This window comes from Sesamum indicum, linkage group LG10 (assembly GCF_000512975.1).
Source record: "Sesamum indicum cultivar Zhongzhi No. 13 linkage group LG10, S_indicum_v1.0, whole genome shotgun sequence".
NCBI lineage: Eukaryota > Viridiplantae > Streptophyta > Magnoliopsida > Lamiales > Pedaliaceae > Sesamum > Sesamum indicum.
In genome coordinates this window covers 11,076,775-11,090,686 of record NC_026154.1, presented here as the reverse complement: position 1 = coordinate 11,090,686, position 13,912 = coordinate 11,076,775, and the positions used below count along the sequence as shown (strand labels likewise).

The following is a 13,912-nucleotide window of genomic DNA, read 5'->3' as shown; positions in this document are numbered from 1 at the left end:
CGGCAACGCCAGAGGTCGGTTCCAGTAGTCACGCCCGGGCAAAAAAGATGGAGCCCATGATATCGCGAGCAGAGGTGGAGAGTGTGGGAAGACAGATTGAGTTCTTGAATAGACAGATTGATGAACTGAAGAAACAAGGAGAGATAGTCTCCTATAATAAGAATTCCCCATTCAACAATGATATATTGGTCCAGGTCGTCAAACCAGGATTTAGAGTACCTGATCTACAGAGGTATGATGGAACCAAAGATCCACGTGAGCACGTTGCAACATTCGAAATGGTGATAAACTTGTACGGACAGCCAGGTCCCATCATGGCAAAGTTATTTGCAACCACTCTTTCAGGGAAGGCGCAAGAATGGTTCACTAGTTTGCCCTGAGGGAGTATTGAGTAGTATGAACAGCTTGTGCAGAAATTCTCCTTCCATTTTGCGAGCAAGAAAAAATAGAAGAGGTCGGCAACCCACCTGTTCAACATCCGTCAAAGAGAGGACGAGACCCTAAAGAACTTCATGGGGAGATTCAATAATGAAATGTTGGAGGTTCAGGAGCTGAGAATCGATATGATCGTGAGCGTTCTGATACACGGTCTGAAGAAGGGTCCATTTGCATCGGCGCTCGCACGCGATCACCCAAGTGACATGGAAGTAGGACCAAGAATGACAGGCCCAAAGAGCCTAAGTACCAGCCTAAGTACCATAACTATACTCCGTTGCCCATGTCGCGTGAAAAGGCCTTGATGATGGTCGAGAATGCAGATGTGCTAAAGTGGCCAAGGCACACCAAGTATACCCCCTCCAAGAAATTTTCTAACAAGTATTGCAGATTTCATCGTGAGAAGGGACACAACACAGAGGAATGCTTTCAACTGAAGGATGAGATAGAAAGGCTGGTGAGACAAGGGTATTTTCCTGATCAAGTCCCTACTAGTTGTAAGATCAATAAAGATGAGATCAGGAGGAGCAGGTCAAGAAGCCGGGATCGAAACCCTGGCCCCCCCAGAGCAGAGAAGGCCCCACCTAGCAGAAGCAATGCGCCGATGAAAGGGGTGATATATACAATTGGGGGAGGTTCTAGTGCCGGAGATTCGGATGGAACTAGGAAAAGGTGCGCAAGAACGCTCGGATCGAACAGAGGGAGAAAATTTGTGCTGAAAGTTGAGGAAGAAGAGGTTATTTCTTTTGATAGTTCTAATAAACCAAGAGACATTGGAATGATGAAGGACCCGATGGTCGTCAAGCTAGACATTGCAAATTTCACTGTTCATAAAGTGTTGGTTGATAGTGGGAGCTCGACCGATATCATATTCAAGAATGTGGTTGATGAGATAGGGTTAGAAAATGCCCGCCTCGAGCTGGTGAAGACCCCTTTGGTAGGATTCGGTGGAAGCGAAGTGACGTCGCTGGGCGTGATCGAGCTGCTAGTATCCATGGGTGAAGAGCCTAAGCGAAAAACTTTGATGGTGAAATTTTTGGTGGTAGATACCCCATTCGCGTATAATATGATTATTGGCAGACCAGGCTTAAATTTGTTCAGAGCAGTCATCTCCACCTATCACATGAAGATGAAATTCTCTACAGAAAAAGGGATAGGAGAAGTAGCTAGCGACCAGAAGGAAGCTCGAAAGTGTTGCAATCTGTAGCTGAAGGGGGAACCCAGTCAGAAGAGGCGAAAGGTGGGGGAGGACACTGAACCTCGACCATACGAAGCCGAGCATATGAAACCCAGTGACGGTTACAAGATTGTGCAGCTCGCACCAGGCGAACAAGAAAAGACCATCAGGATAGGAGCGAACATGGGGGACGGAGAGATGGCCATGATCGAATTTCTGAGGAAAAATGTGGACATGTTTTCTTGGAGCCTATCAGACTTTACGGGGATAGACCTAGAAATAATTGTACACAGGCTGAACGTAGATCCTACAGTCCGACTGGTACAACAGAGAAAGAGGTCGTTCGGGAGCGACAAGAACGAGATCATCAGGCAGGAGGTCACAAGTTACTCAAGGCTGGATCTGAATAAACCCTGCCCAAAGGACCCATACCCCTTGCCAAGGATCGATGTTATGGTAGACTCAACAGCCGGGTTCAAAATAATTTCCATGATGGATGCCTAACAAGGATATCACCAGATTCACATGGCCGAAGAGGACAGGGATAAGACTTCATTCATTACTGACAAAGGGATTTACTGCTATAACATGATGCTCTTTGGTCTGAAGAGTGCAGGCGCAACTTACCAGCGGCTGGTGAACAAGATGTTTGGCGACCTGCTCAGAAAAACAATGCAAGTTTATGTCGATGATATGCTAGTCAAGAGCAAGAGGTCGCAAGATCATCCTGAGCATCTTAAACAAGCATTCAGCATAATGAGATCGTACGAGATGAAGCTGAACCCAGACAAATGCACCTTTGGGGTAGGTGGCGGAAAATTTTTGGGATACATGGTCAGTGAACGAGGGATTGAAGCGAGCCCCGAGAAGATTCAGGCCATCATGAGCTTACGATCGCCGACCACGATCCAAGACGTGCAGAAGTTGACAAGAAAATTGCCTCCTTGAATAGGTTTATTTCGCGATCAGCAGATCGAAGCCTCCCTTTCTTTAAAGTCCTGAGGAAATCCAAGAGCTTCGAATGGATTGAAGAATACGGGAAGGCGCTACAAGAACTAAAGGAATATCTGACAAAACCCCCCTTGCTTGCTAACCCAAAGGAAGAAGAAACACTATTTTTGTATTTAGCTGTATCAGAAAATGCGGTCAGCTTGGTGTTAGTGCGGGATGAAGGATGGAGCCAAAATCCGATATACTACCTCAGCAAGATGCTTCAAGGTGCAGAATCAAGGTATTCAGAGATGGAGAAGTTAACACTCACCTTGGTTGTTACAGCTCGAATGTTGAGACCTTATTTTCAATCGCATAAAGTGGTGGTACTGACGAATCATCCTCTAAAACACGTGATATCGCGACTAGAGGCTTCCGGGAGGTTGATCAAGTGGACTGTTGCATTGGGACAGTATGACGTTGACTATCAGCCCAGGACCGCACAGAAAGCGCAAGTCCTGGCAGATTTTGTGACGGAACTATCTAGTGATTCTGAATTGCCTCAAGCTGCTGAAGGGCAAAGTTGTAAATGGATGCTACATATAGACGGATCATCAAATGCTGACAATGGAGGAGCAGGCATATTGATCCAAGGACCCAAGAAAATGGAGATCGAAGTAGCAGCTCGCCTATCTTTCCCAGTCACCAACAATGAAGCAGAATACGGAACACTTATTCTGGGATTAGAACTTGCGTAGGAAGCTGGAGCTAGAGATCTGAAAGTTTTTATGGACTCCCAGTTGGTCGCATTACAAATTGAAGGAACCTATGAGACGAGGGAAAAGACAATGACGTCTTACAGAGAGATTGTCAAAAGATTAATGGGCAAGTTTGATAAGTGTTCTATTTTGCAGGTGCCAATAGCGGAAAATGACAAGGCATATGCGTTATCTAAGTTTTGGAGCTGCAATGTCCGGGATCAAAGATCGCAAAATAACTGCCTTAGTGCGAGAATGATCAGCCATCTCGAATAAGGGAGAACTGCAAGTAGTCTCGGAAGCTGGATCATGGAAAGAAGAAATCATCAAGTATTTGGAGGACGACACCTTGCCTTCTAATCTTGTGGCGGCGGAGAGAGTGAAATTTTGAGCTACACGGTTCACCCTACTATCTGGTCAGTTATACAAGCGAACAACGGATGGACCCCTCCTGAAGTGTTTAGATGAAGAGAGAGCCAATTACGTGATGCAAGAAATTCATGAGGGAAGCTGTGGAAACCATTTGGGTGTGAGGTCGTTAGCCCAGAAAGTTATACGACAAGGATATTTCTGGCCGACGCTGGCCAAAGATTCGAGGGACCTGGTGAAGAAGTGCAAGAGCTGTCAGAAATATGCATCCCTCATACACCAACCAGCGACCCCCATCGAGCCGGTCAAAATAACATGTCCCTTCGACCAATGGGGAATAGACATAGTGGGACCTTTCCCTGTGGCTGAAGCGCAAAAGAAATTCATCATTGTAGCGGTCGAGTACTTCTCTAAGTGGGTCGAAGCGGAGGCAGTGGCCAGAATCTCTGAAAGAGAAGTCATCAACTTCATCTGGAGGAACATCATTTGCAGGTTTCGAATACCAAGAATTTTAATTTCTGACAATGGAACTCAGTTTCAGGGGAAGAAAATCACTGAATGGTGCAAGGAACTCAAGATCGCACAACACTTCACAGCGGCCGCGAATCCCCAAGCCAATGGACAGAAAGAGGTAATGAACAGAACGATCCTACAACATTTGAAGACACGGCAGGAGAGCAAGGGATCTTGGGTCAACGAGTTGCCAAGAGATCTATGGGCTTATTGAACTACACCTCACGGCAACAGGTGAGACCCCCTTCTGTCTCATTTATGGAACCGAGGCCATAATACCTGCAGAGATCGGAGAAGCATCCCAACGAGTATCAACGTACGACCTAGAGTCCAACACGAACGAGCGTGGGTTCCACCTTACGGTGATAGAGGAAAGGAGGGATGCAGCATACGCACGAATCCTCCATCACAAGGGGTTAATGATGAAAAACCATGATCGGAGTGTTCGACCAAGACAGCTACAAGTAGAAGATCTCGTTCTAAAAAAGGTCGAAGCCTCAAAACATGTTGGTAAGTTGGATCCCCCTTGGGAGGGCCCGTACAAAGTAATAGAAATCAGGAAACAGGGCACGTACAGAGTGCAGGACATGCAGGGGCAGAACCTACCGCGACTGTGGAACATCAAAAATCTGAAAAAGTTTTATGCCTGACCGAGGAGATCGCATCTAAGGTGCGTGTGAAAGGCCATCAACTGCGGAGATATCGCATCTAAGGTCCGTGTGAAAGGCCATTAACTGATCGGAGATAGCATATCTAAGGTGCCAATGAAAGGCCATCAACTGTGGAGAGATCGCATCTAAGGTCCCTGTGAAAGGCCATCAACTGCGGAGAGATCGCATCTAAGGTTCCTATGAAAGGCCATCAACTGCGGAGAGATCTCATCTAAGGTGCCTGTGAAAGGCCATCAACTACGGAGAGATCGTATCTAAGGTGCCTGCGAAAGGCCATCAACTAATCGGAGATCACATATCTAAGGTGCCTGCGAAAAGCCATCAACTAATCGGAGATCACATATCTAAGGTGTTTGTGAAAGGCTGTCGACTGCTTGGAGATCACATATCTAAAACTAGAAAGGTCGCATTTCCTATGCTAGCACAGGTCACTAGTTTTTACTTCTTACTTTGGTGCCCGAAAAGGCTGATCAATTTGTACAAATTTTGATTCCTCTTTGGGAACATGAAAAAGTCACAGATTTTCTTACTATGTTATACCAATTCGAAAATTATGCGTATTTTTATATTTGTTGTCATTTATCGGACTTCCTGATCGAAACCATAAACGCCAACTGAAAAAGAGGCGTCCAACAAGGAGCTATCTAAAAAAGACGCACCCCTAAATGCCAACTGAAAAAGAGGCGTTCAACAAGGTGCAATCTGAAAAAGACGCACCCCTAAATGCCAACTGAAAAAGAGGCATCCAACATACAGTGCGATCTGAAAAAGATGCACTAAAAATGCCAACTGAGAAAGAGGCGTCCAACATACATTGCATCCAACATACAGTGCGATCTGAAAAAGATGCACTAAAATTGCCAACTGAAAAAGAGGCATTCAACATGCAGTGCGATCTGAAAAAGATGCACCAAAAATGCCAACTGAAAAAGAGGCATCCAGCATAATGCAATATGAAAATGATGCGCTCGTTATCAATTAGAAGAAAAGAAGTCGTCAAATGTGAGAACTACAAAAAGGTGTATTCATTAACAAAAGGCATCATGCACAGGGCGATATAAAAAATCGTGCCCCTCAGGGTCAGTACATGAAACTACGGTTCAAAAAAATACCATCAGACAGTTGCAAAAACTCGAAGAATTGTTCAAGCACATCAAATCCCACATTACAAAAAATACAAATAATCACATCAAGCATCGGGTTCTATCTCGTCCGGGAGAGCTGCGAACTCATCATCCTCAAGAGCAGGTTCAATCGGGGTAGGGTTGGAGGTTTCCATCGAGCGTAATATCCATTTGGCCACGATCAAAAGTCTCTGGAAAGCCACCAGGTTTCTCAAGTTGAGCTTCACACGTTTTGTAGCCCTTGGTGAAGAAAACATCAGATTTGATCTCCACAGCAGTCTTGAACGTGTCGGACTTCAAAAAGTTGCGAACAGTGGGTATGCGTGAGCTGGTCATAGCTTGATGATGTTCTTCCAGGGTGATCCGACCAGCTTTTCCTTCTTCCAACACCTGCTTGTGGCCTTCTACCAGACCGACCTCCCTACCCGCATCAAATCCCTCCTTCCGCCCTTCGGATAGCGCGACCTCCTTGGCCTTCTCAGCTGTTGAAAGTTGGTCCTTCAGCTTTTGAAGTTCCTCGGCCAGAGTTTGCATCTCTTCGACGTGCACTTGGTCCATTCTATCCCTCTCTGCTAGCTCGGATGAAAGCTCCTTCACTTTCTTATCAGCTACCATGTGATTCCAGCGATAGCTCATGCACTTCATTTACAGGCCTTGGAGGAAAGTGCCCGCCTACAATAACGATCAAAACCAGGAAATGAACCAAGTATCAAAAAGTAAACCACGTGATCAAGAACACAACAGGTTACCTGCATCAAGGCATGAGCACCGTATTCTTCTATCCGGGTAGGAGTGTTCGTGACCAATGACCCTTGGTTGCAAGGAAGAATTCCAGAGTCGTATATCTCCTAGGAGTCTTTCCCAGGATCAGTGAAAAGGACAGAGCTAGAAGTGGAGATGTTCCACTTTGGGACGAGCCGATCTCCCTTCAGTTCATCTCTCATCTCCTCCCAACAGCCATAAAGTCGCTCTAGTCGCTGGTACCTATCACGATCATCTGGCTGCTCGGCTTTATCTGCAGCTTCCCTGTCCATCCTACTCTTTGATTTCGCCCACTTGTTTAGACCGGGCAGGCTAGATGGGGAAGATTTTGAAGATCCTGAAGGCTCTGCCGGTCCTTTGTCCTTGGCTTTCTCCTGCTGCTTGTGCGAAGCCCGCTATCTTTTCTTCGACTTCTCTCCACTATCATGGTCGCGTTTTTCAGTGGGTTCATCCCTCTGACCTTCGCTTAGGTCTTCATCCAGATACAGCTCCAGATCTGATGAATTATATCCATGCAAAGGAAGGGGAGGGGTTTCTTCACTGTCGACCTGGATTGGATGGTTAAGAGCGGGACTAGCAGGCACAGGAGCACGAGGAGGAGTTGAAGCCACAGGCGGGGTCGAAGAAGGATCAGCAGGGGGGACAATCTGCTTTCCCTTTGCTTTATTTTCGGCCGCTTTCAACTGCAAAGCAAAGCGGGAATTCATAACTATACTATTTGCAAGATCAAAGGGACTAGTGAGTAAATTCGGACAGAAGATCAAAGAAATACGTCATTAGATAAGAAAGGTCACCTAAAGGCTCTTCAATGTGGAGGGGTGCTAGAGATAGTCGAACCAGTCGCAACACTTTCTCAGTGAGTAGCTTCTAGTGGAGGTCGAACAAAAATGAATCTATCACGCCAAGCCCCAATGTTCTATTTTAAAGTATCTAGGTATTTGCAATCTGGCTTGGCAGAGAGGTAGAAAAAGCCTCTATCTCCAGACCGTTTGGAAGCGGTGAAGGAATACAGGCTCCAGAAATTATCACACTGGGCTTAATGCCCAAAAAATTTATTATTATGATAAAAAGAATAATATGAGAAATGGAATTGGGAGATATCTGCATAGGGCAAATCTCTAATTTATTTATGATAGCGGATAGAGGCGAAGCTAAAGGGAGCCTCAATTCGGCGTCGAAATGTTTAATAGAAAAGTCACAGCAACCTGGGGGAGGACGATGCATGCGATCGAAAGTCCTGGCAATGATGGTTTCATATTTAGGAGGTATGTAATATTTTTCCCTAATCTTGCGAACAGGGGTTTTGACACTACAAACTATGGCTTCCCAAGGATTTCTAGCCATCCTATCTTGGAACTTCTCAAGGGTAGAGGGCCCGGCTTGCTTATCAAAAGGAGTTTTAAGTTTTTGGGGCTTCTTAGCTTTTCCAGGAGATGTGGAAACAGAAGCATGTGCAGACCCAAATGGGGTCGCGGACGACCCTGAGCCAGAGCTCGAACTAGAATTTGAACTAAAGCTTGAGGACATCGTACCTTAGAACAGGATGGCTCTAGAAGCTGTAGGTCGTAAGCAAACTCGGAGTTGAAAGCACTGGTCGCTAAAGCTTGTAAGTGGGGTAAGTCAACCATTTGAATGAAAGGCGTATTTATAGGTTCATTCTTCTAGGGGAGTGCGCCACAGACAGATTGGCGAGATGTTGACACGTTTCCACCCTACGGGCGAAATCAACGGACCCAACCATTCTACTTCTTCAAGAGAAATAAATTGCACTTTGAATAAGTGAGGGAGTAATTATGGGTATCTAGTAAAATATGCTGGGAAATGCAAAAAATACCCTTCATTAAGAGTATTACCGTCTTTTCGTTGCAGATCCCCGCTCCCTCTGTCGGACGGGTCGAAGAGGACCCAACCCGGATCCAACTCCACCTTTGAAGATCCGGACAACAGTAGCCGTCCGATCATGGACGCTAGCCAGCAGGATAAGGCCATGTGGCCTAGTCAATAGTATCCAACTATGCTCTATAAATAGACCCAGACGCCATAGTTAGAGGTAACTGTTCCACGTTCTTTAAGATCGAACTTTGTGATCGCAAACTTTTCTCTCGATCAACCTCACTTGAGCATCGGAGGGTCGTTGTCGGGGACGCGCCCGATAAGCTCATTGTTCTTGTTTCATTCTCAGGGACCCAATAGTTGGTCTTGGAGGAGTTAGCAATCTGTGATGAGATCACACATCGAGATCGCTGAATTCGTGCAAGATCACTACTATACTCAATCTAAAACCCAAACTTCAATTACAAAATTCTTCCCACCCTTCAAAGAAGAAAACCCATAACAAGTACGTACCATCAATGAAAAATGAAACAGTTACCATTAATCGGTTTTTTTTTCTTGTGATCCTTTAGTGAATTTTTAAACTATTATTCATCAATCCTAAACCCTACAAACCAATCCCCCAATCCTAGAAGAATTTTTGGTTCGAATAAGTGACCAAAAGCTGATTGGATTGGCGGTTTTTTGGAAATATTCGAGCAATTTTTATTGAAGTTATATTTTCCTGATGAGTATGGTAAGTATTCATCTTTTGTACATGTGTCTGTTGTGCTTACTTATTACGTTAAGCATCTTTTTAACATCACAATAGATTTCCACAGACCATTTACATAATGCATGTGGTTGGGTTGTGCATCGGATGACGGCTATACAACCAACTTTTGAGAGTTGGTTTGAAACGTTCAAGTCGAGAACCTAGAGACTGGGCATCGAGAGTCTTATTTAGACTTGCACTGAATATTGCATTCATTGGATGAGTGTCATGTTTCATTAGCGACAGACGTTGGGCATCTATGCAATTTCAATGGGTTAGTTGACAAGGTGGTCAACTGACTGAACTGACTCGCCGGGATCATCATATGGAAACCTTGGAAGCTTGGTCAATATAACTTGAGTCCTAGGCTCCGATAGTATGACAGTAGTCCTCAGATTTGAGGAATCACGAAAATCACGTACATATGATGGCTACATCTTGGATCTGGCCGGAGGTAATTGTGTCTCAGACATGATCATCATAATCCTTATCCAGTGCATTCAGAGTATGTAGCAAGGACAGTGGTTTTCAAGAAGAGGATCGTCCCCTGTCAGTATGTGACAGAGGTATGCCCTATTCACTTGGAGATGTGTTCACGCCTTATGAACCTATGGCCACAGTAGTTGATTAAATAGGAAAAGAGGTGCCTATGTCGAGCAACTTAGCGTAACGTGGTCTCAAGTATTAAGCATAGATGCCTAGTCCATGATGAGAATTGATACCAAATTCCATGGACCGTTGCTAGATGGCTACCCATAGTAGCGGGTTTTGTTGATCAATGATTGATCAAGAATTATTAAATAAATTGAATTTAGTTAATCGGTAGTGTTGGACACTAACCCAAGCCTAGCTGAAAGGTGATGCTAAAGAGTCACACGCAAATCATCATGGAAGGACTAGGAATTAATTTAAAATTAATTTTAAAAGATGTAAATAATTGGATTATTTACATGTGAGATGATTTAATGGATGGATAGCCCAAGATTAAATTAATTGGATTTGTCTTAATTAATAAATTAGATTTATTAATTAAAGAGAATTGGACTTATGTCTTTAACTGGATTAAATGATATTGGGCTTAATTTAGTTGGATTTTATTAAATTGGATTTAATTAAATTCATCGGGCCTTGGATTTATTTTAATGAAACTCGGTCCACTAAATTAAGGCCCACTAGCAATAGAGTTGACTCTATTGTTGGAAGGAGGGTCAGTCAAAATTGCACTTTTAGAAAGTGTAGATTTGACTATATTTGGAGCCTTTCTTATATGGCATGATTGGATCATACCATATAGAAAGGAGGTTACGTTGTAGGTAGGTGGAATGTATCTAGACACATTTTCACCTTCCCATACGAAGCATATATGTGTGTTATCATCATTATTGATATGATAACAAACACATAGTAAAAGGTGAAGAGAACACAAACTCCCCTTCCTCCTCCTAGTACTCTCCGCCCTCTCTTTCTCCCCCTCTCATCCATCTAATTCTCTAACTCTCTTTGATCTAAGATCAAAGATAGAGTTGTAGAGAATTTTTTTTTTCAGTGAAGAGAATACACTAATCGATGGTGTAATTCTCTTCGATCATTTCTTCCAACCGACTTTGATTTATTTTAGCAAAAAGATCAAAGCAATCTTCCATGCTGTGGTGTGGATCATCTTTGGAGGATTCCTACATTGGAATATTGAGTGGACAAATTCGAGTTTAAATTTATGATTCCCCCTTTTATTTTCTCAACCAAAGCCTCGTATAAATTATCTATATTGTTGTTTAATTTTTTATACTACATCGAACGCCTCCGAACACTAAGGTTACACCCCTTGGTACCACCATTTAAATTTTATATTGCTATTTTTCATCTCCTGCTTCTGCTAGCGCGTTCCCGGGCCGATCTGCTTGCTCCTTTCATCTTTTACATTTCTTAGTAGTAAAATTTGATATCACATTTATTTTTGTTGTACTGATAACCCAATTGTTTCTTGTCTTGCAATGTGTATACTAGTGGGATTGCCTAGACAAGCTGATGCAGAATATCTTCAACCGCTACGCAACCTTCTGGCTCAGTAAAACATTCTCAGAAGCTAGGGTGCCGGGTAAACAACCTAACCAATTGGGGAGTGACATTTGGCATGAGCTCCAGGCATGCTGGAACATCGACGAATTCATGGCAAAGCCGTCCACAAAAAAGGTTAATCGGGTGGTCAATCCTACACGGCCAACACCGTCTATCGTGGTGGTCCTCTTACTATGCATAAAAAGAAACTCGTAAGTAAATTTTAAACTTTATGTTTTTTAATTATTTTTATTAATGTTGTAAATTTATAAATTTCTTACTTATTCAAATATCCGTGTAGGAGGCCCAACTCGGTTATCCACATAACCAAATGGATGTATTGGCCTACTGCTACAAAAAGAAGGCAGATGGCACCTAAAGCGGGAAGCGGGCTGAGGAGGTCGTGATAAGTTTTTGAACATTTATTTTATAAATCAAATTTCAATTATTTAATAATAATTTTTTATTAGTTATTTACTAATATATTTTATTATCTATTGACCGATAAGTTTTATTTAATTATTTTCATGAAACTTATCAGAAACTGCTCGAGGAGCTTGTCTCTCCACCCGCACTCGGGAGGAAGCCCCATTAGATGGACTGCCTCATTTGTTCAAGAAGACCAATTGTGGGCTAAGACTGCCGGCAGGAGAAAGCGGGGCTGAGTCTTCGGCATGGGTTTGACATTTTGATGTCAGATGCTGCCCAACCATGGGCCATAGAAGCCCGGCCATCTTCGTCTATTGTTGCTCCTTCACCCACTTATACCAAGCTTGATAAAATAATGTTGGTTTTGAGTGCATTCTGCGTCAAGATGGGGATGTCATAGATATTCCCCGAGGTGCAGTCAACCGCTGATGCCCTAGTTAAGGGAGCAGCACAGCCAACAGTCAAGCATGCTGCTGACCCTAAGCTTTCAGATGAGCTAGAAGCATTAGATTAGGATTTGTTTTAATTTTGAATTATGTGCTTCGTAAAACGATACTATTTACTTTTTTTAATTAAGTATACTTTTATTGGATCGAATATAGTTCCCAAAATTTATTTTTCATAAAATATTAAAAAAATTATACAAAACTTAATAAATATTTGGGACGAATTTTTGGATGGAAATTGCCGAAAATATTTGGGACGAATTTTGCGATGACAGTTATCGCAAATTACGTCAGAATAATTTGGGATAGAAATAGTGATCTATTCGGTGTCGAATTCCGTCCCAAATACATTGCCATTTTCAAAATAATTTGGGACAATTTCTGAAAATATTTCCAACGACCAAATATACATAACAATTTCTCCGATTAATTTACCGAGAAACTTTCCGATGGCAATATAAAAAATTTCTAGAAAGATATTCATTGGAATTTTTATTTTTTGTCTCAACATCCATCCTAAACTCTGTCCTAACTAAAATACTAATTTTTCGTCCCGTGGATTAATTTTCCGACAACAATAACGAACCGTCATAAAACCGTCACAAATATTTCGATGGATATTCATGTTGTTGGAAATGGCATCAAAAGTATTTTCCGAAGTGCCTTTTTCACATGGTCTTCCATTTGTTCGAAAATCGTTCGAAGACCTTGGCTAGGTTGAGGAGGAGCGAAATGCCTCCTTGGGTATGTGTGGCCAAGTTGGTGCACCCTAATCGGCCACATGATGGCTTGTAGGGTATTGGTTGGTTGTTGGAGTCTCCTTGGTGTTTTATGACTAGGTCAGATATAAATCCTCCATACCAACCCTAATCGTCCACTAGCAGCAACACACATTTCTCTAACGAATTTCTCTCTTTGTTCACTCTCCAAAACATTCTCAAGATCTCAGCGATCGAAAGAGAAACAAAGTGAAATGTCAATCAATAACGTTGTTGATTCTTTACATTTTTGTGGTGGTTTTGCTAGCATGAAACCTCCATATTCTTTAATGGTGGTGTGTTATTCTTTGGATGATCTCCAGATCGAGATCTCACAGTGAATGGATCCAGAGAGAGGAATTAAGGCTTGTAGCTGTGCAAGAAAACGACGAGGGTAACTTCTGTTTATGTTTCTTCCCCCTTTTGCTTGTCATTCCATTCTTGGGCATGGTTTAATTTATTGTTGCATCGAACGCCGAGGAAAGATGAAGGGTACACCCTTTGATTGGGATTTTTATGCTTTGAATCGTTAATCTTTTATATTTTTTGTGCTTCCCCCGCGCTTTTTGAGTCGATCCACTCCTTTCACCTACAACCCCAAAACGTTTCTAACGAATATAAAATGCAACCAAAAGAGAAATGATTTATTTCGTAGAAAACTGGACATGTTTGGATTTTATGTGGCTTCCTATGGAAACTATGTTGGCCTTGCTTTGTCATGGAGGAAATCTATTTCAGTATCTGTGCAATCTTTTTCTCAACACCATATGATGCAACCATGCATAGAAAAATCCTGTCCCCACAGGCGTTTGTTAGTTTTTATAGTGATCTGGAGGTGGCAAAATGGAAATGGGTTAAAGCAATTCTCATCCCCTAACTTTGGCTATTTCTCATTTTA

General features: G+C 42.9%; 2 protein-coding genes across 2 annotated transcripts; both read left to right on the top strand.

Moving 5' to 3' along the window:
• LOC105172771 lies at positions 719-1,642 on the top strand. Its single transcript, XM_011094348.1, has one exon. The coding sequence runs from the start codon at positions 719-721 to the stop codon at positions 1,640-1,642; it is 924 nt and encodes a 307-aa protein (XP_011092650.1).
• On the top strand, positions 1,796-3,300 carry LOC105172770. Its single transcript, XM_011094347.1, has 3 exons — positions 1,796-2,068; positions 2,222-2,376; positions 2,469-3,300. Exons 1-3 carry the CDS (start codon positions 1,796-1,798, stop codon positions 3,298-3,300), a joined length of 1,260 nt encoding a protein of 419 aa, XP_011092649.1.

Bases quoted from the DNA above. Each gene is read 5' to 3' on its own strand.
- LOC105172771 (XM_011094348.1), top strand. From the start codon at position 719: ATGTCGCGTGAAAAGGCCTTGATGATGGTCGAGAATGCAGATGTGCTA.
- LOC105172770 (XM_011094347.1), top strand. From the start codon at position 1,796: ATGGGGGACGGAGAGATGGCCATGATCGAATTTCTGAGGAAAAATGTG. The intron at 2,069-2,221 runs GTAGACTCAACA...TTTGGTCTGAAG, and splicing joins TGCCAAGGATCGATGTTATG to AGTGCAGGCGCAACTTACCA. The intron at 2,377-2,468 runs GTACGAGATGAA...GAGGGATTGAAG, and splicing joins GCATTCAGCATAATGAGATC to CGAGCCCCGAGAAGATTCAG.